Genomic DNA, 27900 nt, shown 5'->3' with positions numbered 1-27900 from the left:
TGAATCCTCGCTCAGAACAGGTCAACGGTTGACAGCGGTCGGACTGAGCACCCAACTCCCTCGTTGGCGCTTACATGCGAATGAGAAGCAAAGCTGCTCAATGGCAAGTCTTGCGTTAAGAGAAGGTTTTGCGGGAGGAGCCAAATTGCTATTGAGGGTAGTCAGATCAGAGAAAGATCTGACTCAGGAGGGCGTTTAATGACTTAACGTTCATGTTGGTAACTCTCAATGACCCGTCACAAAACCATCAAATGTTGAGATTTGATATTGGAGCCTTGCCTTGTGAGGCGACTTCTGTCAGAGGAATCAAGCTACTTTTTCGGGTTGTTCAATGTGAAAAGGCCCTGGTTCAAGAGGACGTTCAAGCCTTCACGTCTCATGCTGCCAGCTCTCAATAGCTCTCAATGATGTCCCGCCCCATTGTCATGCTCCGCCGTGATGTTTAAAGCAGGCATATCCAGCGCAAGATCATGAGCCAAGACAAGGCCTCATAGTCATTTCCAGCCGTATTATTAATGCGCAGATTTATAAGATCACGCAGGGCTGAAGACTGACTGCCCTGGCTCAAGTGTTGCTCCCGATATGGGCGTGGGGCTCATGGCGCCGACATTGGCCACATCCACAGCAAGGCGGGCAGGAACACAAGAAAGTGAACAAACACCACAACAAAGTGAACGAGCACTAAGAGGGACAGACGAACCAGCCGGGTCATCATGGCACGGTCCCGGAGATGAGTCGAAGTATCTCGCGACGCGAAGACGCGAGGTACAATGCATCATCATCGCCGTCAACTTCACGATATAAGAAGCCGTTTTGACATCGCCATGGACGAACATCACAAACAGCATCACATTCGCATCGCGTTCCAGGTCTCTAACATCACAATACAACCGCCACCGCTATAAGCACAAACAAAAGTCATCAGAAGCGCTTATAAGTTGCATCATGTTTTCCTCGCACCAGCCCGTCCTCCAACCCGGCGCCGTCATCCTCGTGACGGGCGTCTCCGGCTTCATCGGCAGCCACGTTGCCGACCAGCTCCTCGCCGCGGGATATACCGTCCGCGGGACGACGCGCGACGCGGCCAAGAACGCCTGGCTCGCGGACAAGTTTGCGGAGAGGTACGGCAAGGGCAGGTTTGAGCTGCACGGCGTGCCGGACATGGCTGCGGAGGAGGCCTTTGACCGTATCCTCGACGGTGAGTCTCATTTTTCCCTTTCATCTCCTCCCCTGCCATCTCTACGATACCCATTGCGAGACAATTGCAGCATGTGTTACATGATATCCAGGTGCTGATCAGGTACATGTGCCGAGCAGGAGCATCCGGCGTCATCAACATCGCCTCCGACACCACCTTCTCGCCCGACCCCCACGCCGTCATCACGCCCATCGTCGCCGGCACGCTGGCCCTCGCCCGCGCCGCCGCGCGGACCCCCTCGGTGCAGCGCTTCGTGCAGACCTCGAGCTGCGCCTCGGCCGCGAACCCCGGCCCCGGGCCCGACGGCGCGTACCCGACCGTCACGGCGGAGACGTGGAACGACGAGGCCGTGCGGCAGGCGTGGGCGCCGCCGCCGTACGAGCCCGCAAGGGGGTTCGCCGTCTACTCGGCGTGCAAGACGGAGGTGGAGAGGAAGCTGTGGGAGTGGTATCGCGAGGCGAAGCCGGCGTTTGTGCTTAATGCTGGTGAGTTGCCTGACCGAGGGACCTGCTCGAGGAAGAGAGATGTGTCCGTGGGATGAGGTTCAAATGCAGAGAGAGTGCTGACATGGCGTGTCCAAGTTCTCCCGAGCATGAACATGGGCAAGAGCTTTGACGTGACGCATCAGGGCCATCCATCCACGTCGGGCCTCGTCCAGGCGCTCTTCACAGGCAACCACGACGTCCTCGCCTCTGCAGCCCAATGTACGAATCCCATCCCATCCCTTCCCTTTCCTTCCCTTCCCTCTTGCTACGTTCCCTCACAGACAGAGCCCGACGACTAACCGACCGCCGCACGCACACCAGACTTCTACATCGACGTGCAGGACACGGCACGGCTGCACGTCGCCGCGCTGCTGCACCCCGCCGTGCGCGAGGAGCGCATCTTCGCGTACGCGGGCCCCTACACGTGGCGCACGATCCAGCAGGCCATGCAGAAGCTGTACCCGCGCCGGGCGTTCGCGCCCGACGTGGCGGACGCGCCGCTCGACGGGAGCGTCGTGCCGGGGACGGCGCGCGCGGAGGACCTGCTGCGGGAGATGGGCCGCGAGGGGTGGACGAGCCTCGAGGACTGCGTGAGGATGAACACGGAGGACCTGGCTGTGTAACTATCTGGCCGGCTTCTGCTTCTGCGTCTGCGTCTGCGTCTGCGTCTCCGTGTGTCGTACGACTGTGTGCTTGGTGATGTTTACCTAAGGGAGACGGGGGAACGGTCGAAACGTGCCGGGGAAGTTGGCCGGTCGCAGTGTTGCCATCGGCTGGCTTTGATAGGACGGGATGGCAGGCCGGCCGCGGGGATATTACCCCATGTGCCAATATGAGTATGGGTGGGCAACGAGTTTCTATCAGTGTGTTGGACAGGAAAAGAGACGACGTGCATAAAGTGCGGTGGCTCAGCGCATTGAGGGCGTGCCAATCGGCGACACAGGGCGGCATCAGGAACTGACAAAGATATTTCAAATAGTGCATGTGGTACGCCAAATATACCGATGCTAGTCATATTCGAACTCCGCAACGATCAAAGGCGTCACCTTTGTAACGACGAGGCGACTACTGGCCTCGTATGAACGCACGCACGTTTGATTGCCGGTTGGCCCGCTACGTTACCCCAAGGGCAACTCATCGACACGACCGAGCGGTACGAGGAGGCGTACCGGCAATTGCCCGCCAGGTATTCTCCGACGGTCTCGGTCTTGTATCGCTTACGACGAGCAGCAGCAGATCCCACTAACCACGGCAATGGCCCAGGAACGAGAACCCGGTTGAGGCTCAACGTGTCGAGCAGCCCCAGGCACGTGGCGGCCAATGCAGCGGCCCGTTCAACCGCGACGGCTAGCACGGCAGGACCACGGACGGACAGGCACCTTTGCAGTTGGCAGCAAACAATTCCTCTTCGGCAAGAGCCAGGCCAAGGCTGCATGGACGGACCCGCCTTGGTGACGTTCCCGCTCGTATGGCCAACGTGGGGTCGACCAACGTCTGTGCCCGTGTGCAACCCAGCTGGGCGGTTCACCGGTCTATTCGCGGGACGCCAGACGAGCACGGCGCATCGAGTCGAGTGCAGCTGAAGGCGGCCATGGTCACACGGCGTCGGGGGCCAGAGACGGTGGAGAGAGACCACCGACAGGGAGCGGCGGTGGTTCTCGTACAGACGCAGGCGCGCCACGACAGACGCGCATCGGGCAGTTCGACGTGCTTCGACGGCCGGCCCGTGCATGCATGCAACAAGCCAGCCGTCCATCCAGGGGCAGTCAAGAAGAGCCGCGCAAGGGCCGCTGTGAGCAGTCACACTGGGCTCCCAGCAGGCTGGGTGATGAGCGGGACGTCAGGGGAACCACGTGGCACGAGCGCCCGGGTCGAGGTGGTTGGACGAGCGGGCGGCTGCGAGAAGCTCGGACGCCGGTCGTCAGGTTCGCAGGGTCAAGGTCCGTGGTCATTCGTCGCGTGAGGAGTCCAAATTGTCATGATGGACGCAGCCGTGTTGGTCTGCCCGCATCCGCATGTTGATCTCGACTCGACAGAGGCGCCCCCGCGAATGCCACGCTTCGGAGCTGCGACGGCATGAGATGAAACTGCGCAGTGAGACAACGGCGCGGCAGGCAGAGCAACGAACGAATGGGTTCGTCGCTCGGCGCAGGCGAGCACATGCGAGTGCATGCGACCACGGAGGGGGGTTACATTTGGGGAAGCGTGTCGGGCGCCGTGACACGAGGCTGACGGCGACAGGGCCCAATGGGGGCGCCGAGTGGCTTCATGGAAGGATGGGTGTGGCTGCTGCCGACGGCATCAGCTCGGGGGGCGACGACGAAATGGTGGTGCATGTGGTCGACGGTTGGTGTGGTGTTGGATTGGGGAAAATGGCACGCGTTGCTGCGCAGCGCTGGCAAAGCCAAGGCAGCGCTGGCAAGTGAGAGACGGACGTGCTCATGCAAGCCCCCTGGGGCCCGGTCGCAACTTCCGCCGAGGGCCGGGGGAGGCTGTAGTGGCTGCAGTGGCTGAAGACGCTTGGAACTGGCGGCCCCAGCTGCCGATTGCCATCCTGGAGACAGACGGGACAGAGTGGCTCGGCTGGCTGGACGGGTGCCCTGATGCGCAAGCCAATGCAAGCCCGTTGCAGCTAGAGTTCTACCAACACGTGCCAGAAGCCAGCAACAGGCCTCCGTCCCATGCGAGCGCCGGGGGGCTTTTCCCATCCGTTTGACGATTCCCAGGCTAACGGCGATCAGGGCCCTCGACGAGACGAACGGGAACACGCGAACAAGAATAGAAATCGAAACCCCGCCGGCGCGTCAGTCACGACAGGCAGCCGGCCAGCCCAGCCCTGCAGCCCCTGCAGGTCCGAAGCCGTGGAACCCGGGGGGGCGCCCCCAGGCGGCGGCGATTGACGAAATGGCTGACGTCTGGGGCACGCAAGAAATGCGCTACAGGACGCGGAGGTGCATGGTAATATAAGAATCGCACCCCTGCATGGGACTCCGTCCGGCTTGGTCGACGGCGATGCCGATGGAGGGTACGGAGCAGGCAATGAAAGAGGATACTGCCGTGCCTGCTTGGCACGAGATGATGATGCGAGGTGGATGATGACGCCAGGCGACGACGACTTGCTTGGCTCGGATGGGCGAGGCGGGCGACCTGTCAGCTGGAGCGCCTCGGTTGTCTACGCGAGATTGATTGATGAGGCAAGCAATCTTGGGGCCCAGCCCTGGCTGCAGTGGTTGCTGGGACATGTTGGACACGCAGCGACCTCGACGTGCTGGTGCTGACGGGCATCCATGGATGGGCCGGGGGTTCCTTTCTTTTGCGTCTGCCTCGTGCTGTGTGCTTCCACAAGTCTTCCAGCCCGCGTTCCATCCACCCATCCGCCTTCCAGACTAACGAAAGGCAGAGTTGGGGGCCGGATGGGCACGAGAGAGACACTGCGTCGGAACCTGTCTTGCGTGTGCCTGCCTCTGCCGTGTTTGCTTTTTCCTGGTGCCGTGCAGCGTCAATCTTCACCGTTCTCTGGCGTCGCGTGTCAGTCTGCCGCCCGCCACGCCCATCGAGTCCATCCAGCCAAAGAAAACGAGAGCGACTGCGACAGATGTCTTTGACTTGGGTGCTTGGCCTGCGCAGCGTGGCAGCAGCCTTCATTTCCGCAGGATCCGCGTGCCGCAGCAGCTGACACGGACGAGGCTGGGCTCTTTTTTTTTTTCGCTTGGTTTCCTTTTGTAGCCTCACCACATTTGCCCGTTCGATTGCGTGTGTGGGCAAGTACAGTACCTGTACACATCCATCAGCACGCAACCAAAGAGCAGCTGCACTGCCATGGCGTCTCATGGCGGGAGCTTGGGCGCCGCTTCATCAGCGGAGTCCGGCTCCACGCCCTCGCTGGAACCCACCTGGCGACGATGAATTCCACCGGCCCTGGCGCCGGCAACTCCAGCGCTTCCAGGGCAGGCTTAGCGGCTGCCGCCTGCGTGCCTAGCGCGCCAGGCTTGCCGGGGTCGTCCATTGGTGTCTCCCCCCTCGTGCCTGATTGAGGCCAGCCCGGCCGGGTCCCTTTTGGCTCGCCTTGCTCGCTCCCTCACCCATCCATGCCATCGTCCGTCCCCCTCCACGCCAACCGTCCATGCGAATCATCAGCGTCATCCGGCCGCCATCGCAAGCCATTCCCTTTTGCTTGGCCCGTCCCTGGGCCCCAGCACGCGAGGATCCTCCGCCTTCCGCGACCCCCACCCACCCCGGCCGGTCGATGAAGAAGAGGACGCGGTGATAATGGCGGCTACGAGTGCCTGAGACTGGTCGAGACGGGCAAAGCCACGCATGGCTTTCCGACGCCCACGCGATGCCATGCGATGCCACGCCACGCCAGAGACGCAGTGCTCGCCAACACGAACCGGCCACCTCCTCCTTTTGGGCGATGTTACCTGCGTCCGTTGCCGTCGCCCAATGGTCTCGTCGAGCGGCCCCTACCCTCCATCGCAGCCATGCCAGCCCGTCGACGTCGGCAGCCCAATCTCGTCGGCAGCCCGTCCCTCGACGCAACACCCACAACACCATGCCACACCACACCAACCGCGCGAGCCGGTTTCTAGAAGGACGGCAGAAAGCCTGGCTGCCCCTGCCCATGCCCGGCAGCCCCTGCACCGTCCCCCCCCTCCCCCGGCAGGGATCCGGCGCACCTCAATTTGCGAGCGGGTGGTCAGGCGGCCGCTGGTGGTTGGCTGTCGGGGATTCCAGACGGCGACCAATTTAGGCCCCAGCAAGCCCCAGGCACCGCTACGAGGCGCGTTTCAGAATGCGTTGAGACCTGCGGTGAGAAATGACTCCGTTCCTGAAACGGCTCGGCCCCTGTTGGCCGCCTCGACAGGGATGCCATGCCCACGCTTTGATGAAGACCCAGGCACGAACCCGTCGTTATTTCATCACGGCGCCTGAGGCCTTCTCCCAGATCTTCTAGAAGCCCTTCCCCCGGTTCCTCTCATTCCCCTCGCGCCCCGTTTCCTTCCATTGTTCCTGGCCCGTGTCCCCTTCCCGTTCCTTCGTCTCACCTCGCCCGCGCGCGTGCTCATCGTCGACCCAAGGCACTCGAGTGACAGCTCAATCCTGCGCCCAGCATCACCAGCTTCACCACATCGCCGCCAGCTTCGCTGCCAGCCCACGCCTACCGCGCCTTGCACCGCAGATTCGGACCGCTTCCTCGTCACCGCCTCGTCCTCGGCCTGTCGTTACAGTCCCTCGCTGCCATCGTGCCTTCATCTCTGCGATATCCATCGCGCCTCTTGCGCGCGGTGAGCGGCCGCAGACGACACGGACCGCCGTCGCCTGGTCCATCGCGTCTCTCCTGACAAAACACGACTCGACGTGTGCTCGTGCGTCTCTCGTCTGCGCATGCGATTGCGCCCGTCACCCACCCGATACCGTCCCGTCGTGCCACGACCGCGCCGACACGTCTCATCGGCCGCCAGTCCAGCATGTTCCCGCTTCGTCCCACCGACGACTCCAACGTCCGCCCCCTGACCGATGAGGATCACCACCAGCTCCTTCGCCTCGTTCAGCGATATGGCATCCCCAGTCTCCTGTGCGCCCTGACCGGCTCGCCCGATTCATGTAAGTCCACCTGACCCTGCACTGAGTCGGTGGTCCTCTTCTCCCTGACACAAGACAGCCGGTGCCTCGACCTTTTCGGCGAGCACACTCATCAGCAGCATAAGCGCTCCGTCGCTTGCGTGGACCAACTCGGACGCCTCCCAGTGCCGCTCTGACGATGCCTCCATCAACACCCAGTGCACCTGGCCAGAGCTCGCCCAGGACATGCCGTCCCTGCACCAGCCGGAACCGACCAAGATCATGGAGCGCTCCTGGCTCGACTCTCCCGGCCCGGTCCCCTCGCCGCTGCCCCCGAGTGACGTGACCTCGCACCCGTCCCCGCAACTCATCGCGCCCACGTCCAAAAAGTACCAGTGCCCCATGTGCTTCCTCGACAGCAGCCCCGTCGGCTTCGGCCGCAAGAGCGACTTCAAGAAGCATCTCCACAACTTCCACGGCTCCGACGTCGTCTGGATCTGCCGCACCAAGGGCTGCCACCTCTCCTTCTCCACCGAGCGCGCCTACAGCACCCATGCCAAGGACGCCCATCGGATGAAGGCCCTGCCCAACAGCTCCGCCCGGACCGAGCTGTGCACCCAGGTCGTCTTCGCGTGCGGCTTCGCCTCGTGCAAGGACCGCCTCTTTGAGGCTCAGACCGCCGACGACTCCTCGGCGACGCGCGACAAGCACTTTGAGCACATCGCCAAGCACTTTGAGGAAGGCTTCGACGTCCGTCTGTGGGAATACAGGGTCCAGGTACAGAACCTGATGCGCCAGCCCCAGGTCAAACACACGTGGAAGACGGGCATCTGGCCAAAGGAGAAGCGCCAGCAGCTCTCCTGGCGGCCACGGTCATCGGGCGACCTGAAGCGCATGCTCGAGTGCCGGCACCTGGGCAACGACATCTCCACCCTGGTTCGCCTGGCCTACATCTTGGGCACCGCACCGTTCACGTCGGCCGCCACGCCTCCGCCTAGCGAGATTGATGCGTACTTCCAGCTGCCCTACCGAAGCCTGTGTCTTATCGACTCTCCGGGCCATTGCCTGACGACCCCGAGCCCCAAGCCGGAAGACGACGGTTCCTCCATATTGACGTTCCCCAAGCGCCGCTCGAGCCGCTCGAGCCTGACACAGTCCATGTTCCGCCTGCCGAGCCGCCAAGGAAAGCGATCATCGCGACCGCCAACGCCGGCGAGCGTCGTGGGAGGCGGCGTTACAAGCGCACCCAGCACGACACCACCGGCGCAAGGCGTCAACGGCGTCAGCGTGAGCGGCGACGACACGATCATGGCAGATGACCCGACGGCCGGGCCACACCCCGGCACGCCGTATCCGATCCCCAACGAGACGGTGTGGCCCGTCGACGCGCCCAAGTTCGCGCCGGATTCTGGGCTTCTGCTCCCCAAGCAGGAGCACACGCCTCCACCCGTCGACAACCCGCACCTCATGTACGCCATGCAGATGGAGCAAGACCCGCACCAGTCGTGGTGCCCCATGCCGGTGCAGTACGACCCGTACGGCGCCCCGGTCGGCATGCCGCACGGGCTCTACGACTACACAATGAACGCGAGCGAGGTGTCGACGGTGCGGCCAGCCACGCCGGTGCCACACAAGCGGCCCGGCTCCTGGGGTCGCGTCGTGAGCATGGAGAGCATGCGGTCGGCCAAAAAGTCGGTCCCGCACGATGTCGCACCGTGCCCCCCGGAGATGATGCCGACCATGCTGGGCATGTAGGCTTGACATTGACATTGAAGAACGAACGCACACATACATATTGGTAATAACGCGATGCGGCCTCGTCCGGCGCACGACGGGACACAGCCTACTGCATAGCCGACCTGAGACGGGCGGGCGGTGCACATGGCTCGCAGCTTCTTGAGCTACACTATTGTATTTCCACGCCCACCACTCCTACTCTTCATTTACATCGAACCCGCCTTGCACGCTCCGGAAAAGTTGGCATCAGCGCCTGACTCGCACTTACACACATATTAATACTGAACACGGCCAAACCAAAGAGGCGGAAACGACATGCATTCTCTTTTGTTTTTGTTTGCGAAACTGAGATACCATTTGCTGCCAGAATAGAGTGGAAGGTGGACGAGACGGCGGCCTGGGCCAGGGGGAGGTTGGCGATAAAAGATATCCAGAGCGGCACGCAGTGCCTGCCGGCGTTTTCTTGTTGTCTTTCCTTGATTCTTTTGTTGCTTCGTTTGGGATTTGACGTCTACGGTTTGGGAGCGATTCGATTGTGCGGCGGCGCGGGATGGGCGACACGAGTCGACGCGCCACGGCATGGCATGACTTTGTATTGTATTCACGGCATGGCATGCGGGCGAGCGGCGGGCGGCAAGGAGCACGAGTGGCAGATAGATGCAACTATATACACGATATCCTGGTCCAGGTGGCGAATGTCGAGACGTGCGTGACAATGTTGTAGGCTGGTGCACTTGGCTGGGCCATCCCTCCGACAGCCGTGAGGTGTCCTCCGACCATTCATTAACTTGCAGGAATTATATCACCGCCGTGGCGGATGCCTCTACTCCGTATATTAAGTCGCCGTCGAAGGGAATGCATAGACTGTGGATTTGCACTGCCACCCTCTGCGATGCAGAATACCTCAACATCAAGGCATAGATAGCATGATGGGCAGTGATGGAGCAGGCAGCGTGGCGGTGAGGTCGCGAGCGCTGGAGGAATTTCCTTTGCTACGGCTTCACGACATGATGTTACTTATGCCATGGATGTTTAATCTCGGAGAGCAGTAAATGAGAGCAGCATGTGTGTGGTAGTGACTTGTGAGAGCGCGATGCAGGCTGGGTATAGGGTATGCCGTCGAGCGCGGGTGTTGGATCTCAGGTCACTCATGCGTTGATGTATGTACCATAACCCCTTATTCCTCATCGTGAGGTCAGAAACTAATATCAGGAATATCTAATTCTGCGTACAAAGACTGACCATGTCTCGAGACTGTGAAGACCGAATGTGCCTTGAGAGATTGGAGCTTGATACTGGAAGGGCATCGGGCTGTGAGGGTGCGAGGTCTCGAGGGCCCCACTACCTCGGTCACCTTCCCGAGCGTTGACCGCGCGCACACACCCTGACGCCCGGGCCATGAACCAACCCAGCGTGCAAAGGCACCGAATTTTCTCAGAGCTATTCCATAAAAATGCGCTCGCCCAGCGACATGGTACGAGTCCTATAGTATATGTGAGCGCTTGGAGGATTAATTTGACTGAAAGCCCACTTGAGCGCCAGCTATGGAGCGCTTGGAGTGCGACTTCGGGAGGGTGCACCTCAAGCGCGAAAGCGGGCCTCCGAAAGCGGAAGCGCCAGCGTCTCTGGCTGCGTCTGCATGCATGGTTCACCTTGGGCACAGCAAGGAAGGCAGGCATGTAGGTCCATTGATGACCAGACATGACGGCTGCAGCACGTAGATGCGGGCGCGGGTTTACATGAAACGCAGCAGCTATGTGACTGACTGCAGTGCAGAACAGCCACTCGGAGGTCAAAGGTGGTGGTCAAGGTGGTGCCCTCACACCGGCACAGTACGGATTGAGAACGGCGGCGAGATGACTGAGGCAATGCGAGTCGGCGCCCCGGGGTCGTAGAAAATCGGAGCCCGCGGGCGGGGAGGGAGATGCTCTGGCCTGGGTGGATGCAGCAGCGGACGGGAGAGGGTGGGGAGCAGAGCAGCCGGCGACGGAGCAGCATGACCGGATGGGCCCCCAGAGTCGAGCGAGATGCGGTCAGGGCACTGACCCCGACCGATGCTGCAGGCTGATGGATGGGTGGATGGATGGGATGGATATGCAGGCCGCGCCGGGGTCGGAAGCAGGTGTTGGCCCACGACTTGACGGCTCGCAGGCGGTCGAGAGCAACCGGCGGCAACGGCAGTGATGCTTGCACGAACCGCCTGGCAACCGATTCACCCGTCCAGGTTTATTCAAGAACGTCTCCATGACCCCTAGACAGGAACAGGCTACCGTACGGGCCCGCGATTAGTGCAATGGCCGGTCAATGGCCGGCCAGTCGACAACAATCGGCGGCGCCACCAAACCTCCTCCTCCCTCGGCGCACCCGGGGTTGACGGCCTGTTGACAACGACCGAGGATCTGCGGCGCGCCCTTCTCGTCAAAGCGCACCAAATACTAACCCTCGTCCGACGAATTGTCGCCTGCACTTCCGGGGAGCCTGGAGGGGGGGCTGGGCTGGCGCTCATCCATGAGAGTGGCCAACGGGAATTGAACGCGCAGAACGGCCGCGAGCTGGATTGGATGAGGTGGTGTCGTGATAGACTCTGCCGCCTCCGCACTCGCCCATTGGATTGCGGTCCATCGGTCCTGCTTTTTGGGCTCCTGCTGCCGGCGGCGTGGACCCTCCCACCCCGGCGTCGGGTTGACCATTGCGGCGAGGTGATTGGCTGGACGGGAGGCGAGACTGCTGTGATTGGCCTGCCCGGTTATGGCCTGTGGGGAACGTTGGCTCGCACATGGTCTGGCCTGCAAGTACCTCGTCCCGCAGAAACCGCCGACGTCGGTACCTGGATGAGCTGCCCACGAACCCCACCCGTTGCAGCCCCCCCCGAGTCCCCTAAAACGCGCCGCCTGAAGCGGCCCAGCCCTGCAGCACCACCTGCACTGGCGGCTGGCGGGATGTGTGAGCTGCGCTCTGCGAGGGTCCATCCAGGTGTGATGCCCTGTGTGCTGGCTGACTGGGCGGGCGCCTGGCCTGGCTTGTGATTCTTACGACAGCCGAAGACAGCGCTGCAGTGGACACGCACAGCCGGCATCGCTCCCGCGGGTGCGTGAGTGAGTCTTGCAGAGCCCCCCCAGCGCGCCGACCCTCTGACTCCTCCAGCCTGTGTCGCATTCAATCGCCACCGGCAACGCCGCATCTTTTCTTGGCCTGGAGCTCCCGCTTTCTCCCCCCCCATTCCTCTTGGCCCCCTTTGGCTTTTTTCCCACCACCCATCCATCTGCCAACCGCGATAACCCCACGATTTCTTCGGTCAATTGACGAGGAGTCGTTGTTTTCCTCTTTTTCTCTCTCTCCCGCATCGCGCGCGCGGATTGGGCCCTTTTTATCTTTTTCTGCGATATCCTCGACTGAGAACGACGACGACGAGCACGACGACGACGACACAGGCGACGACTGCGAGGCAGCCCCCACAGCCGCCATGATGCTCCGAAGTCGCCAGGCGTCCAAGGCCCTGAGGGCCTTGGGCCAGGCACGGCACTTCACCTCGACGACACAGCCCGCCGCCGTGCAGGCCCCGAGAAAGATCGCCTCCGGACAGCGGAATCAAGCTACCGCCGCGACGGCCACCTCTGCCGCACCGTGAGTATTTTTTTTTCTCACCGTGACCCTTTTCGTGGTGGTGCCTGATGCCGTTGGCGCGAGGGCGGGTGTGCCAAAAAAACACGGCCGCCGGCATCGGCACCCACCACTTTGGGGGCAATTTGCATGCCCATAACCACGACGCAAGCAAGCACGAGGGCACGGCACTGACAGAACCATCGTTGCAGCAATGTCCGCGCCACGCCGAGTCCTGCCTTCAATGCGGAGGAGCAGCAGCAGCAAAAACACAGCCATGTCCAGCCGCTGGTCAATCCCCAGAAGAGCGACATGGATGAGTCGTATGGATCCCCCCCCCTTCTCGCGCCGCTTTGGCACGCGCGCATCGCAGGCTGACCACGTTGCCGCGACAGGTTCATCGGCAAGACGGGCGGCGAAATCTTTCACGAAATGATGCTGAGACAAGGCGTCAAGCACATCTGTTGGTCTACCCGCGTTTTCTTCACCCGCCGTGATGCGCTGTGCTGACGTGCGTGACTCACAGTTGGATACCCCGGCGGCGCCATCTTGCCCGTCTTCGATGCCATCTACAACTCAAAACACTTCGACTTCATCCTGCCCAGACACGAGCAGGGCGCCGGCCACATGGCCGAGGGCTACGCCCGCGCGTCCGGCAAGCCCGGCGTCGTCCTCGTCACCTCGGGCCCCGGCGCCACCAACGTCGTGACCCCAATGCAGGACGCCCTGTCCGACGGCACGCCACTCGTCGTCTTTTGCGGCCAGGTCCCGACCTCGGCCATCGGCAGCGATGCCTTCCAGGAGGCCGACGTCGTCGGCATCTCCCGCGCCTGCACCAAGTGGAACGTCATGGTCAAGAACGTCGCGGAGCTGCCGCGGAGAATCAACGAGGCCTTTGAGATTGCCACGAGCGGTCGCCCCGGCCCCGTCCTCGTCGACCTGCCCAAGGATGTCACCGCCGGCATCCTGAGGAGAGCCATCCCCACGGAGACGGCCCTGCCCGCGCTGCCGAGCGCCGCCTCGCGCGCCGCCATGGAGTCGAGCCGGAAACACCTCGAGCACACCATCAAGCGCGTCGCCGACCTCGTCAACAGGGCCAAGCAGCCCGTCATCTACGCCGGCCAGGGCATCATCCAGTCCGAGGGCGGGCCCGAGCTCCTCAAGGAGCTGGCCGACAAGGCCTCCATCCCCGTCACCACGACCCTCCAGGGCCTCGGCGGCTTCGACGAGCTCGACGAGAAGTCGCTGCACATGCTCGGCATGCATGGCTCGGCCTACGCCAACATGGCCATGCAGGAGGCCGACCTCATCATCGCCCTCGGCGCGCGCTTCGACGACCGCGTCACCCTTAACGTGGCCAAGTTCGCGCCCGGCGCGAGGGCCGCCGCGGCCGAGAAGCGCGGCGGCATCGTCCACTTCGAGGTGATGCCCAAGAACATCAACAAGGTGGTGCAGGCCACCGAGGCCGTCGAGGGCAACGTCGGCAGCAACCTCAAGCTCCTGCTGCCCGAGGTGCAGGCCAAGACGATGGACGACCGCAAGGAGTGGTTCGGCAAGATCAACGAGTGGAAGAAGAAGTGGCCGCTGTCGCACTACGAGCGTGCGGAGCGACACGGACTCATCAAGCCGCAGACCCTCATCGAGGAGCTGAGCAAGCTGACGGCAGATCGCAAGGACAAGACGTACATTGCCACCGGCGTCGGCCAGCACCAGATGTGGACGGCTCAGCACTTCCGGTGGAGGCACCCGCGCAGCATGATCACGTCGGGTGGTCTCGGCACCATGGGCTTTGGTCTGCCGGCGGCCATCGGCGCCAAGGTCGCGCAGCCGGACGCCCTCGTCTTCGATATCGACGGCGACGCCTCATTTGGCATGACCCTGACGGAGCTGGCCACGGCGGCGCAGTTCAACATTGGCGTCAAGGTCATTGTCCTCAACAACGAGGAGCAGGGCATGGTAACGCAGTGGCAGAACCTCTTCTACGAGGACCGCTACGCGCACACGCACCAGGTCAACCCTGATTTCATGAAGCTGGCCGAGTCGATGCGCGTCCAGGGCCGGCGATGCGTGGACCCCGAGGACGTGGTCGACAGCCTGAAGTGGCTGATCAACACTGACGGCCCGGCCCTGCTGGAGGTTGTCACGGACAAGAAGGTGCCCGTCCTGCCCATGGTGCCGGCGGGCTCGGCCCTGCACGAGTTTTTGGTGTTTGACGGAGGTGAGTACCGCTTGAAGTCATCCGAATACGCAACGCAATGCTGACGACCACACAGAAAAGGACAAGAAGCGACGAGAGCTGATGCGGGAAAGGACCTCGGGCCTGCACGGCTAGCCGCAGCACACGGGGCGGATTAGCAGCACCCGACGACGGGCATCCATCCATCAATCATCTTCTAGTCATGTTCTTTTCATACCTCTTACTGGCGGAGTTTTGTGCAGTTAATGCAAATCCGGGCGCGAAGCACAAAAAGTTGGAGGAGGAGCAGCGCCGAACGGCGGCGCGGTGGTAGCACAGGGGTGGCAATGTGACGGCGGGTCGAAGAGCCCGGGCATGGCAGAGTAGGGCGGTTGGTTGCCATGAGGCGAGCGAGCCGCGCGCGGGCTTGCGGACGGACACAAACAAACAATGAATGAGCATTTTGCCGTGACGAGATGCGCTGTTTATAACCCGTACACGTTGCTGAAGCTGTGATGTAGAGTGAGGAGATGCAATCATGAGTTGATTCGTCAGTCGTGAGTCGTACGTGCCGTGAACTTCTACCAGATGGCCATCTTGCTATGCGTCTGAACATGGTTCTACTGCCGCCGCGGGCTCCTTGACATGCGTCTGAACATGCCCACCGGCTCTACAGTCTACTACACCCACCGCGGCTCATCGCTCCCCAGCGGCTTGGGCATGACATGCCACCCCACGCGCCTCCCCTCCACCGCCGCACTATGCCGCAGCGCAGTCAGCGTTCCCAGCCCAGACTCGCGCGTCTCGAACAGCTCGGGTGGCAGCGCGCCCCCCTCGTTTTGGTTGTCGGGCTTGCCGTCGAGTTGCCCGTGTGCATGTCCTGGTGGCCTCACGCGGCGCGCCTCAGCCGCGGGGGTGAAGCCCCTCGCTCGGGAGTACTGGCCCAGGCTGCGCAGGTATCGCGCCGTGGCGGCGAGGGAGACGTCGACGGTGTAGGCGCCGCCGTGGGTGGCGCGGCGGTGGAGGGCGGTGCAGATGCCGGAGGCGAGGAGGTGGCCGCTTGCGTGGTCGAGGGCCTGGCAGGGCATGGGCAGGGCTGCTGCCGCACCTGCGTGTTCCTCACGATGGTCCTCGCTGTCATGGCCGTGCTCCTCCTCCTCCTCCTCATCATCATCGTCACGGCCCGCCCTATGCGCCGCCTCCGACACATTCATCCCCGTACACGTCTGCACCAGCGAATCAAACCCCCTCCTCCGCGCCCACGGCCCCTCCGGCCCAAACGCAGACAAGTTCGCGACCACGATGTGCGGGTTGACGCGCGCGAGCGCCTCGGGGGAGAGTCCCGCGCGCGCGGCGAGGCTGCCCGGGCGGTACCCCTGGATGAAGACGTCTGCGTCGCGGACCAGCGCGTGCAGGGTGTCGCGCTGCGCGGGGTCGGACAGGTCGAGCTGGATGGTGCGCTTGCCGCGCGAGAGGTCGACGTCCAGCGCGGGGAGGGAGGGCAGGGTGGGCGAGGTGAGCCACAGGATGGAGGCGGAGTGGGCGGCGAGGGTGCGTCCGGCGGTGGGGGCGGCGATGATGCGGCTTAGTTCGAGGACGCGGAGGCCGGAGAGGCAGCCGTGGGGATGGTGGTGGTGGTGGTGCTGATTCTGCTGCTGAGGATTATCACCTTGCTGCGAGGAGAGTGAGGGTGAGGGTGAGGTAGGGGCTGGGGGGAGGGGCTTCGGTCCGGACGAGGAGGAGGAGGGAGACGATATGCGGCGGATGAGAATGGGCGTGTCAGGCGTGTGCGCGGCTTGCGGGTGGGCGTCCCATTGCTTGTACGAGCGCAGCGCGTAGAGCACCGCCCCGGAGGGAGTATCGTGCGCGAGGTGCTCCAGCTGCGCGCTGGTGTGAAGGGCGACGCGCCGGGCGATGTCCTCGCGGGAGACGGATCCTACGCTGCTGCCCTCGTTGTCCTTGCTGTCGCCGTCTGTGCCATGCTGCTTGCCCTTGCTCTTGGAGGCGTCGTCGCCGCCGCCGCCGCCCAAGCCGAGCAGGTCGAGTGCCGCGCGCGCGTGGTTCGGCAGCGCGTCGTGGATGCGCACGGCCGAGCCGTCGAGGGGCGTGGTGTACAGTCCGCCGACGGGGCCGTGTACGGACGCTGGCGGTGCCGGGGCGGGGCCCGAAGACGGGAGCGAGGATGAGGCCGTGGCGGAAGGGGAAGATGAGGATTGGGAAGGGGCAGTGAGGGTGTAGATGCGCTCCGAGTGGAACTCGGCGACGGCGTGGCGGAGGGGGACGGTGACCTTGGGGAGGCGGATGCGGCCCTCGCAGTTCGAGCCTTGCTGTTGCGCGGCGGAGGAGTTGTTGTTGTTGTTGCTGCTGCGTGTGTCCGGAGCCGAGGCCGGTGGTGACGATGCCGAAGCGGGCTGTGGTGCATCTCCCGGCTTCGCATCCGCGGCCGTTTCTGTGTCCAGTTTTGTTGATGCCGGTGCGCGCGTCGCATCCACCAGCGCCGCCGTCAGTCCCGCCAACGCAACGACACTCTGCGCCAGCGCCCCGATACGAAACGACGACGGCAGGGCGGGCTCTTCGGTATCAACACCCGCGGTGGATTCCGTCTCCCCGTCGAGGCCCGGGAGGACGAGCGGCCCGGACGAGCCATTCGAATCGGAGTCGGGGTCGGGATCGGGGTCGGTCGGATCGAGCAGCGCGGCGGGCAGGCCGAGGGTGGTGGTCCAGAGGTCGCGGACGATGGCGCGCGGGGAGAGGGCGGAGCGGTCGGGGGGCGGGGGCATGGCGGTGATGGTGAGTGGTGAGGGCCGTGAAGGTGAGGTGGTGATGAAGGTGAGGTGAGGTTGAATGTGAGAACCAGGGGATGGCGTTGAGTAGAACGAGGGTGCTGAATGGAGTAACTAGGTTAATGTGTGTGTGGGGGACAGCGGCGTGTAAGTCGGCGCCAAGTCCGCAGTGACAAGATGCGGCAGACGCCTGGATAAATAAATTCTGACTCCAATCTGTATGTATAGGGCAACGGCATCAGAATCAACGCTTCTTCAGACCACGCCGAACAGAATAACGGCGGCGGACATCCGCGAGTCTGATCATCTCTCGCTACTTCGCGGTGGTGGGTTGCCCTGCCTCGGCATCGTGCGCGCGCGCCCGACGTCGGCCCAGCGGATGAGGCTGACGGCACACATAATGATCCCACCACCACCACTACCATACGCACCGTCTCGAGCCGTGCCGAGCCGAGCGGGACAACTTGCGTGCGAGTCTCGCTGGACAACGGATGCAACCATGTATTATGTATCATGTACGTAGCGACGTAACGCCCGCGACGGAGTAGGTAGAGTAGCACTGAGACTGCGGCATGCATATGCATGCATGCGATGCATGTGAGACGTAACCTACATAACATCAGCGGATGAGACACGACGGCGCACGTGGCATACTTTGACGTGGATGACGACGTCGCAACCCCGAGTCGGATTGCCCTCTCTGTATTATAGTAAGGTCTATCGTGTTCATCGCTCGTCGCCCCCATGCTCAAGCCCGCGCGAATGCTCGCTTTTTTGTGAAACAATGCCATGTTGCGCCGTGCCATGCCATGCCATGCCATGCTCCCATATCAATCCACCCCCTTGTCTGTTACCGACAAACAGCTCGCTGCAGATGCCATGCAGTTCCAGTCATATAAGTAGTCGTCGACACTCCTGCCCCCCCTTTCCCATTACCATACCATACCATCCCATGTCCCCCACTGTTTCGTAGATCAAAGCACGCTCAACTGCGCTGCTGCTGCTGCTGCGACGCCTCCTCCTCCGCAGCCGCCGCCTGCGCCAGCTCGGCCTTCTCGTCCGCCGTCAGGCCCGCCTCGGCCTGGCCCATGCGCACCGTGCACGTCAGCGACAGCGCCACGGCCGACAGCGCGACGCCCGTCCAGAAGCCAATCTGGTACTGCGCGCGCGGGTCCAGCACCGCCTCGAGGTCGTCGGGAGTCCCGCCAGCCGTCTGCACCTTGGCCGACACGGCCAGCTCCGCGATGCCGAGCCAGAACGCGATGCCCAGGTACAGCAGGCTGTTGATGAGGCCGCTGGCGGCCGCCTGGCGGCGCCGCGGCATGGCCGTCGTGATGAAGACGTTGGTCACGTTGAAGGTGATGTCCACGCCGATGGTGCCGCACAGCATCGCCGGGAAGATGTACGCCCAGTACAGGAAGCTCGTCGACTTGCCGGAGTTCGGCGGCGGGATCAGCGCGAACAGCAGGCTCGACAGGAAGAAGCCCAGCCCCGAGATGATCATGAGCAGCCGGTTGGGGATGATGTGCATGACGAGCCCGCCCGCGATGGCCAGGAACAACCCGCCCGCGGCGAGGGGCACGAACCACGCGGCCGTGAGGATGGGCGTCTGGTGCATGACGTTTTCGATGCTATTCCCGCCCTCACGGTTAGCAGCCAGCAAGATACAAGGGGGCGACGGGGAGTAGACCAAGAATCAACAGGATGGGCAGTGAAGGGACTCACTAGAAGCTCGAGTAAAACAAAAACAGGCCAAACACGCCGTACGAGCAAAACAACCCCGCCATCAGCCGCTTCATGTACTTGTGCTTGAACAGGTCCGGCGGCAGCAGCGGCTGCTCCGACACCCAGCCCTGCACGTACACGGCCGCCGCGAGGAACAGCACGCCCAGGATGAGCGTCACGTACACGTACGGCGTGCGCCACCCCTGCGGCGCGTGCCCGCCGTCGGTAAACGCAAACACGACGAGCACCAGGCCCGGCACAATCGTTGCCACGCCGAGCCAGTCCATGCGCGCCGCGGGGTCCAGCTCGCTGGCCGAACTCGGCACGTACACGGCGCCGACCACGGCCACGAGCAGGACGAGGATGCAGCCGATCCAAAAGTACCAGCGCCAGCTGAGGTACTCGGCCGCGAGGGCACCGATGATGATGCCGAAGAAGAAGCCAATGACGGCAAAGGCGCCGTACACGGCAAACATGAGGTTCTTGCGCGGGCCGGGCCGGTACGCGCTGCTGAGGAGGGCCAGCCCCGCGGGGAGAAAGGCCGCGGCGCCGATGCCCTGCATGGCGCGGCAGACGATGAGCACCGTGGGGCCGTTGCTGAAGCCGCAGCCGAGCGCCCAGGCGAAGAGCCAGGCGTGGCCGAAGAGGAACACCTTCTTGGCGCCAAAGATGTCGCACGCGCGCGCGCACGGCTGCAGCAGCGCGGCGATGGTCAGGTTGGTGACGCCGGCGGGCCAGGTGCGCGACGAGGGCGCGATGTTGAGCGCCACCGACACGGGCGGCAGGATGATGTTGAAGCCGCTGATGAAGTACTCGCTCATCATCATGGAGAAGACGATGGTGAAGACGAAGAGCGACTCGGACAGCCACCCGGAGAAGACGGCGGGGCGCTCGCGGCCGAGGCGCTGGATCTCGGCGTCGGTGAGCATGGGTCGTCGCTGGCCGGGGGCGGAAGTGGCCGCAGCAGCAGTGCCATTTTCTGTGCAGGACGCGGCCTCTTCATCTTTTCGCGGTGAGGTAGAAGGGTCGCAGGCCTGCTTCTCCTGCTCCTCCTTCTCCAAGGTGGTGGACGTCGGGAAGTCGGCGTCGCTGTTGCAGTTGGTGCTGCCGTTGAAGCAGCTCTGGACATCGTCTGCGGGCGGCGGCGTGGCCTCGGCCCGCGTTGGCATCGGGGCCTTGGACGCCAGCGCGGCCGTCATGACGGAGACTGCTCGTGCGTAGCCGTGGTGTTGTCTGCGTCTGGTGTTTCGGTTCCGAGTGTCTTTCTCTTGGCGGGAGCGATGCAACCCCAGTACAGTCTCTCCTGTGGAGGTCACGGCCGGACGGGACAAGACGCTTGGCGATGGTCTTGGTCTTGGTCTTGGGGTGGCGTTACACGTCCCAAAGGTTTATTCGAACTTCTCTCGCCGATTGTTGGCCGGGAAGGAGAGGAAGCCGAGAGATTGCAATCTTTATAGCAGGCGTGGCGGCACACAGATGCAAAGCCGGCTGAGAAATCAATGCGCATGCAAGTTGCAGAAAAGAGAAGAGAAGAATCGACAGCTAGGTTGGTAGTACGTTGAGGTCGAGTCGCTCGAGACTTCCGAACATGGGCACAGACAGACATTTCCCACGTGGGGATGCGCCTTGGCTTCCTCTTTCGGAAGGGGATTGGGCGGGATTCTTAGCAAGCAGCACGGGGGAACGGGGCCCGAGCTGGTGTGACTTGGAAATCGAACACGCAGATACGCCAGCGGATACGGTCTGGCCAGGCCAGGCCAAAGCAGGGCAGGGCGGGGAACATCGACGACAAAGGAACGGGTGAGGGGGGAGCGGGATGGATGGGGGTGCATGAGGTGACGACCTCGAGGGCGTCACCGTCGTCACAGCGTTAGACGGCGGCCGTCACCGGTGCTCCCAACTTTTTTTTTTCTTTCTTTGCAGCGCCCGCTGGCCACCGCCGCCACCACTTTGTTAGGCGACCAACAGGCGCCCCCCATTGGAAGAACGAGACTAATACCCACTGTGGTGTGTGCGCTGTGGGTGGTGGCCGCACGCTTGGGATGGGCTGTTAGCGGACATGTTGGCGTCCCTGGAACAGCGGCCGTGAAAGGGCTTCCACTGCGCTGGAGACAACAAGGTTGTGGGGCCGGGTCCGGCGGTCCATGTCGACGCGGGGACCCACAGGTCGTCACCGGCCGTTGCGCCTGCGTCTTGGCTTCCTGTTGCGGTTTAGCGGTGGGTGATTCTCCGGCGCCCGAGGCTCGGACGAATCGGAGCGGCGCCGACCGCTGAGAAGGAGATGGAAGAGAAGGCGGGACAATGCAAATGAGCCCTGTTGCTAGACTGACTGGGCTGGCTGGGTATGTTCCCACTTGAGGCATGCTTTGATGATGAAGCTCGCGGCATAAGACGGGGAGACTGAGAGCCCGTGATGGCATTGGATTGATCAGCTGTGTTGTGTTGTACGTTGCTCTGTGTATATGCGGTAGACGAACGGCAGATGGGCTCTGGTCAGATTCGATGCGGGCAGCAATGCGTATAAGAAAGTGACTGATGTTTTCCAGGCGGACAGACGAACTCAACAGAAAGTGAGTAGTGCTTTCGGCGGGCAGTCACTGTCAATAGAAAGTGGATGACGCTGATGCCCTCGACCCGTCCCATCAATATGATCATGGTCAATCCTGGGCCCGTGCCGCCATGCCCCAGGTATTTTCTATCGAGCACCGCCAGCCCCGTGTTGGCCTTCTCCTCCTACCACCCCCAGCCTCGGGGGAGATATGCGCCGAAAGAAAAATTTGGCTGGTCGCGTGTTTCATGCTGTGTCACGCCGGGTAGCTGCATGTGCAGACACGGGGGATGGGTAAGCGCCGCCGCCGCCGACGGCAGTCAGCTGCGCGTGTGCTCAATTTGATGGCAAAACCCCAGACTGGAGGAACTACGTACATTGCCTCGAAGAAAGGAAACAACACCTCTTCTTGAGAACCTTGACGACTGGGAGCTTTGGGAAGCGCGGCGAGATTGATACCTCGAGCCCCACATTGATGCTGGCTGCCGGCTGTTATCCCTCGGGGCACGGATCCGGCTGCCGACGCTTCCCCCTGCACGCGATCCATGTACTTTACCCGCATATTACTGTCTAGAAACTACATATCGTCCATACGTAGGGCGACCGCGATACCGTACCGAATCTGAGCTAACCCAGACCCCCAGATTCCTCAGCTACCGCGGCTAAGGGGTACATATGCCGCACTTGACGCCACAGATCGGGGCGCAAGGGCCCGACTCGAGGTCAGCACCTTGTTCGTGCCGGCTTCCGATCTACAGCTATATTCCTTGGTGGGCTGCGGGCTATTGTAGTAGTGGTAACGGTTTTATGCTTAGCTTGACGTCGGGGGGCTCTTTCGAGGCAAATCAGTCCTCAGAAGTCATCAGTGATAGCGCGATACATTTCCATCAAGAGTAATTGCAAAGGTGACTTGACGCTTTTCGACACCGCTTCATGTACATGCCTACATCTTTAGCAGCAAAGCAGTGCGTGCCTGCGATTTAACAGTAAACCATCAGCTGGCAGGACACAAACCTCAATGTTCAATTATCGCGACATGGAGCCCTTTCCCTTTTATATGTAGCCTTTGCGCTTCCTCATCCATGCGCTCTCGTCCTCTTCATGCCATAAATTACCGCCATATCCCCAGCAAAATGTTCTCGCCGCTTGCATCTGTCTGTTCGCTGGCTCGCACATCTCATCACCATACCAGATCAACACACTCGCCCATCATCACCCCGGCCCTCGACCCCGTCAGCCAAACCGCAGCCCCCTGCGCATCATCAAGTGCCGCGCGGGCAGCCACACCCCCTCGAGGCTCGACAGCAGCATCAGGCTCCCCACAAACACTACCAGCCCCCCGAACCGACCTAATCCGTACCCGCCCGCCGTCACCTGTCCGCGCACCAGGCCCGCCGAGATGGGACCCGTCACGACGTTGCCGATGCCCTTCCCAAACGCCATCAGGCTATACACCGTCTGCGGATCCTCGCTCAGCAGCGACCCAAACTTGGGCCAAAACACGATATACGCGCCCGCAAACGCCCCATACACGGCACTAAACGCCAGCAGCGTCGCCAGCGAGCCCGCCAGCCCCCACAGCGTCAGCGTCGCGACGCCCGCCACAAACGTCGTCGCCGACACGAGCACGTGGATGTTGGCCTTCCGGTCCGTCAGGTGCCCAAAGGCGACCTGCCCGACGACGCACGCCAGGTTATTCACCGCGAGAATCAGCGCGCCCACCGAGCCGGACAGGCCCATGCCCGTCGTCGCAAACGTAGGCAGGTACAGCGACGGGATGAAGTAGCCCAGCCCCTGGCAAAAGTTGGACGCGGCAAAGGCCCAGAACAGCGGCCGCCGCAGGAACGCCACGTCGACGGCGCGCAGGGCCGCGGTGCCCGAGGGGGGGAGACGCGGGCGCAGCAGCATCAGGCCGGGGACGAGGCCCGCAAACTGCGCAATGGCCATGACGCGCAGCGTCACGCGGTGGCCGTACCCGGAGAGCAGCCACTCGAGCAGGAAGGGCAGGCCCGCGCCGGCGACGCCCCCGCCCGCGTACAGCACGCCGTACGCCAGCCCGCGCCGGTGCACGAACCACTCGTTGAGCATGCCCAGCACGGGGAAGTACAGGATGAGGAAGCCCAGCCCGTAGAGGACGCCCTGCGTGGCGACCAGCCCGGCCACCGAGTTGACCGCCGAGGCGATGAGCAGCGAGGCCGCGCACAGGGCCCAGCCCGTGGCGAGCATGTACTGCTGCCACCACTGGAAGCGGCGCACGAGGGGCGCGGCGATGGGCGCGCCGAGGAAGTACATGCTCGTGGCGACGGTGCCAATGGCGGCGATGTTGCCGTCGCCGGCGAACTCGGGCTGCCGCGCGTAGTGCTCCTGGAAGACGCCGAACGCGAGGGGGAAGCCTGTTGATCTGTCAGTTTGTGATGATACATATGCGACGACCGGTGATGGTTCCGTGGAAGAGTATCAAGTTGAACGCACCCCAAAGAATCGCCTCGACGAGGAAGCACCCTGCCAGGTACTTCCACGCGCCGGCACCCTCATCGGTCGGCGGCAGCACGGGTATCAGGTGGCCCTGGTCGTCCTGCTCTTGATCTTGTTCCTGCTCCTCCCCTATATCGGGTGACGGGATCCGGGGCGGCGGCGGCGCCGGGACGGGCGATAGCTGGATCGACATGGCGGCGATGCGACAGCCCCAGCCGGCAATGGGACCCTTGAAGGGCGATGTGCGTGGCAGGCCTTGGAAATCTGCGCCTCGTTGCGTCTATGTCTGCGTGTAAGCTGGCGACGATACGCTATATATCTTCAATGCGGTCCGGAGTGGCGGCCTCGGTGTATAAAGTTCCCAAGTGTCATCGAAACCGGGTGTAGCCGACACATGGCGGCTGAATCAAATGGAATCCTCGGCAGTCCAGTCTCCAGCCAGTCCAGTCCACAGCCCGCCAGCCAGTCGACCCCACGGCGCGCAATCGCGGGATCCATCGCGCCTGATAGATCGCGTCGAACTTGGTTCCACCCGCCCCCCCATCTCGCGGTCTCGTGGAGTGCAGAGGATGAGCAGGATGAGAGCGCGCCCGGCGGAGCGCAGCCGGAATCGGACCCCGGGCCCCCACACCGGGCGGCGCTGGTGCATGAGCAATACGTAACAGCCGCCCAACCATGCGTCGATTATCGCGAGATCGTGACACTTAGGAACGACACTTAAAAAAAAAGACACTTGGAATTGACACTTGAAAATAACACCGAGTCTTGGCAACGGCACTTTCCAATAACACTGTACAACGACACTCAGAAACGACACTTGGTATTGGCAACAACACTTTCAACAACACTTCACAACACTTGGAACATGAAGCGCCACTTCAACACGACACCCACTGGGAGACGATACTCGGGAACCACACGTTACAGCGCCATCTAAAGATGCAAGCAAAAGACACAATCGCCCGCTCGCCATTCAGATACAGAGTCGCTCAGAGTCTCAACCCTTCAGAACCCCCCCATCCCCTTGGCCTTGAGCGCCATGCCCGTCACCCCCCTCACCAGCCCCGACACGCGCCCCGGATCGCCCTGATACCCCTCGGCCGGCTCTCCCGTCTCCGCGTCCCTCCACACGCCATCGGCCGCCACGCGCCCGAACCGCGCCGTGTTCTGGTTCCGCTCGACGCCCTCGCGCCACCGCGCGCACACCTCCTCGCCGTCCACCATGACGTTCACCTCGAGGCTGTGGAACCACGACTGCGTGTCCTGGTTGCCGCTGCCCTGCACGCCCACCGCCCCGTCCGCGATGAGCAGCTTCACGTGGCAGGACCGCGCCTTGAGCGAGTGGTGGAGCGGCCGCGACTGGTCTTTGCCCACGTAGTTGTGTATGCGCAGGAGTTTGCGCTCGGGCCCGTCTTCGGGTAGGGAGGCGATGAGGGCGCGCGCGGCTTGGTCGTTGGTGCCGCCTTGGCCGGGGATCATCTCGCCGAGGTCGTTGTAGCCAAAGCACACGTAGTAGGTTACCTCGACGCCGCGACGCAGTGCTTGCGCAAGGGCCTCCATCAGCGGCGCGGCGTTGAGGTCCGGCGTCTGGATGAAGATGGACTGCCGCGCGTGCCGGATCAGCGACAGCCAGGCTTCGTTCTGCGGCACGCGCACGCTCTTGGAGTCGAAAGGCCCGTACGCCGGCCGCGACACCAGCGCCATGGGCACGGGCTCGGCCGTTGACGTGGACAGGTACGGCGTCATCTCCGCGCCGTCTGGGATCTCCGGCCCTGATGCCGGGATCGGATTCTTGACCGCCAGGTTGAGCAGCCGGCTGGCCGCTTGTAGGCGAGTCTCGCCAGGCTTGGCCGCGTAGCACGACTGCATGCGCCGGATCTCGCCCGCGAGGTCGTCGTCGTAGTGCGGGTCTTCAGGCGTGTGCTCCGGGAGTGGCACGGCGGCCTCTGCCTCGGCGACGATATCGCTCTGCTGCTCCCGACTCGGCCCGCGCGCCAGATACAGCGGCTCTCCGCCTGGGCCAGTTTCATTCCTGCCAGCGACATTGTCCTCGACCGGCGGCGGCGGCGGTGCGGTCAGGCACGGCAGCGGTGGGACGAACGCTTTGCTCCATATCGCCAGTGCCGTGTCATAGATGCTGTCCACGACGGGCCCTTCGACATGCGCCATCATCTCCATGTTATCATTGTCCTCGACATTATTGCTCATCACCACGGCCATCTCGCGATCCACGACGCAAAACTTGGCATGCAGCGTCCCGAGAAAGAACCTATGCATGCTCACCACCTGCAGGTCCACGTTGGGCACCTCCTCCGGCGGCGGGAGCAACACCCCCGCGCCCGCATACGCCGCCGGCTTGACCTCCTGGTGCGGATCCAGCGCATTGGACGGCGCCGCCCGGTCGTACATGATCTTGACGACGACGCGGCGGTTCGTCGCCCCCGCGCGGCGCGACAGCTCGACGAGCGCGCCGCGGATGAGCCGCTGCGCGAGGGACGGCGACCACGCGCAGGTGACGAAGATGACTTCGCGCCCGGCGCGCGCGATGAGGTTCGAGCAGTGCCGCATGATGTCCGCCAGCGGCGCGATGGCCGTGAGGGGGATCGTGCCGTGCGAGCCCATGAGCGGAGGGGAGACGAGGCCGCTCCACGGGTCGTCGTCGAGGCAGGCGAGCGCGTCGGCGTAGGCCTGGAGGAAGAGCGTGCTGGGTGCCCGGGGGCCCCAGTTGCCGCACTTCAAGGCCGCCTCGAGAGGGTCTTGCTCTTTTGTCGCGCCATTGGCACTGTTGCTGTTTGTGTCGTTATTCGTGTCGTTGTTCGTGCCGTTGTTCTTGTTGCTGTTCTTCCCGTTGTTGTTGCCATTGCTGAGGCTACTTTGCCCATTGTAGAGCCGCTTGACGACGTCGCCGGGGGCTTCGGACGGGTTGGCGGCTAACACGGAGCTGAGCGTCTCTTGCGCCTGGCAGAGCCGCAACACACGGTCGGACACCATAGCTGCAGTCTTGCCATTGATGTCCACGGGCGCAGGCTGCGATCGAAGTCGACGCAGGATATGTAGTCCAGCAACTATATTCCAAGGTTGGCCAAGTCTCCAAGATTTATTTCCACATGGCACACACACACACACATCGGCCATCGCCAAAGCCCACAAACGTCATTCCTGCCGCCCAAACAAGGCCGACACCCACATTATACGCTCGCCAAGGGGGCACCTGCTCTCGGCCACGCGCCGTGCGACCCGGCAGCGCCATGCCGAGCGGCACCGTTTGCCGTGCGGAGCGGGGCGCAGCACCGCCACCATTATCCCGGGATGACATCAGGGCCGCGGCCGCGCATGGTGAGCAGCCTTCCACCGGCCCTTTTCCAGAAAGGCCCAATTGCTCCGGATTGAATTCGACCAGAAATGGTCGCCGGACGGTAGCGAGGTGTGTGTGTGATGGCGTAGGGCGATCTCGGAACTCGGCGCGGACACCGGCACGGGGAGATGGCTCCTGCGTCGCTTCTTTGGCCAGGAAGTCGTCTTCATGGTGCCAAGCGCCTTGACGTTTTGGCTTTGGGCATCTCGATCTCGAATAACACAATCGTGTTGCTGACAATCGGTACTCAGGTACC

General features: G+C 62.8%; 7 protein-coding genes across 7 annotated transcripts; 3 read left to right on the top strand and 4 right to left on the bottom strand.

Moving 5' to 3' along the window:
• Window positions 1–945: 945 nt before the first annotated feature.
• Window positions 946–2306, top strand: PLICBS_006806 (uncharacterized protein; the record flags this gene model as incomplete). The annotated part of the gene is made up of 4 exons (XM_018320186.2): window positions 946–1198; window positions 1318–1683; window positions 1780–1902; window positions 2005–2306. 4 exons carry the CDS (start codon window positions 946–948, stop codon window positions 2304–2306), a joined length of 1044 nt encoding a protein of 347 aa, XP_018180083.2.
• Window positions 2307–7151: 4845 nt separating this feature from the next.
• PLICBS_006805 (uncharacterized protein) lies at window positions 7152–9000 on the top strand (the record flags this gene model as incomplete). The annotated part of the gene is made up of 2 exons (XM_018320183.2): window positions 7152–7287; window positions 7346–9000. 2 exons carry the CDS (start codon window positions 7152–7154, stop codon window positions 8998–9000), a joined length of 1791 nt encoding a protein of 596 aa, XP_018180080.2.
• Window positions 9001–12445: 3445 nt separating this feature from the next.
• On the top strand, window positions 12446–14914 carry PLICBS_006804 (acetolactate synthase, mitochondrial; the record flags this gene model as incomplete). The annotated part of the gene is made up of 5 exons (XM_018320182.1): window positions 12446–12606; window positions 12795–12905; window positions 12978–13045; window positions 13109–14800; window positions 14856–14914. The coding sequence occupies 5 exons, from the start codon at window positions 12446–12448 to the stop codon at window positions 14912–14914; spliced, it is 2091 nt and encodes a 696-aa protein (XP_018180079.1).
• A 524-nt stretch (window positions 14915–15438) lies between these two features.
• PLICBS_006803 (uncharacterized protein) lies at window positions 15439–17538 on the bottom strand (the record flags this gene model as incomplete). The annotated part of the gene is made up of 1 exon (XM_018320181.2): window positions 15439–17538. One exon carries the CDS (start codon window positions 17536–17538, stop codon window positions 15439–15441), a length of 2100 nt encoding a protein of 699 aa, XP_018180078.2.
• A 988-nt stretch (window positions 17539–18526) lies between these two features.
• Window positions 18527–20465, bottom strand: PLICBS_006802 (uncharacterized protein; the record flags this gene model as incomplete). The annotated part of the gene is made up of 2 exons (XM_018320180.2): window positions 18527–19172; window positions 19267–20465. 2 exons carry the CDS (start codon window positions 20463–20465, stop codon window positions 18527–18529), a joined length of 1845 nt encoding a protein of 614 aa, XP_018180077.2.
• Window positions 20466–23047: 2582 nt separating this feature from the next.
• On the bottom strand, window positions 23048–24482 carry PLICBS_006801 (uncharacterized protein; the record flags this gene model as incomplete). Its single annotated transcript, XM_065601055.1, has 2 exons — window positions 23048–24207; window positions 24287–24482. 2 exons carry the CDS (start codon window positions 24480–24482, stop codon window positions 23048–23050), a joined length of 1356 nt encoding a protein of 451 aa, XP_065457127.1.
• Window positions 24483–25294: 812 nt separating this feature from the next.
• PLICBS_006800 (uncharacterized protein) lies at window positions 25295–27424 on the bottom strand (the record flags this gene model as incomplete). The annotated part of the gene is made up of 2 exons (XM_018320178.2): window positions 25295–27316; window positions 27416–27424. 2 exons carry the CDS (start codon window positions 27422–27424, stop codon window positions 25295–25297), a joined length of 2031 nt encoding a protein of 676 aa, XP_018180075.2.
• Between the last annotated feature and the right edge of the window lie 476 nt (window positions 27425–27900).

This window comes from Purpureocillium lilacinum (assembly GCF_023168085.1).
Source record: "Purpureocillium lilacinum CBS 284.36 DNA, scaffold_5, whole genome shotgun sequence".
In the NCBI taxonomy this organism is placed as follows: Eukaryota; Fungi; Ascomycota; class Sordariomycetes; order Hypocreales; family Ophiocordycipitaceae; genus Purpureocillium; species Purpureocillium lilacinum.
The sequence above is the reverse complement of the archived record's forward strand: the minus strand, read 5'-3'. Positions and strand labels throughout refer to the sequence as shown.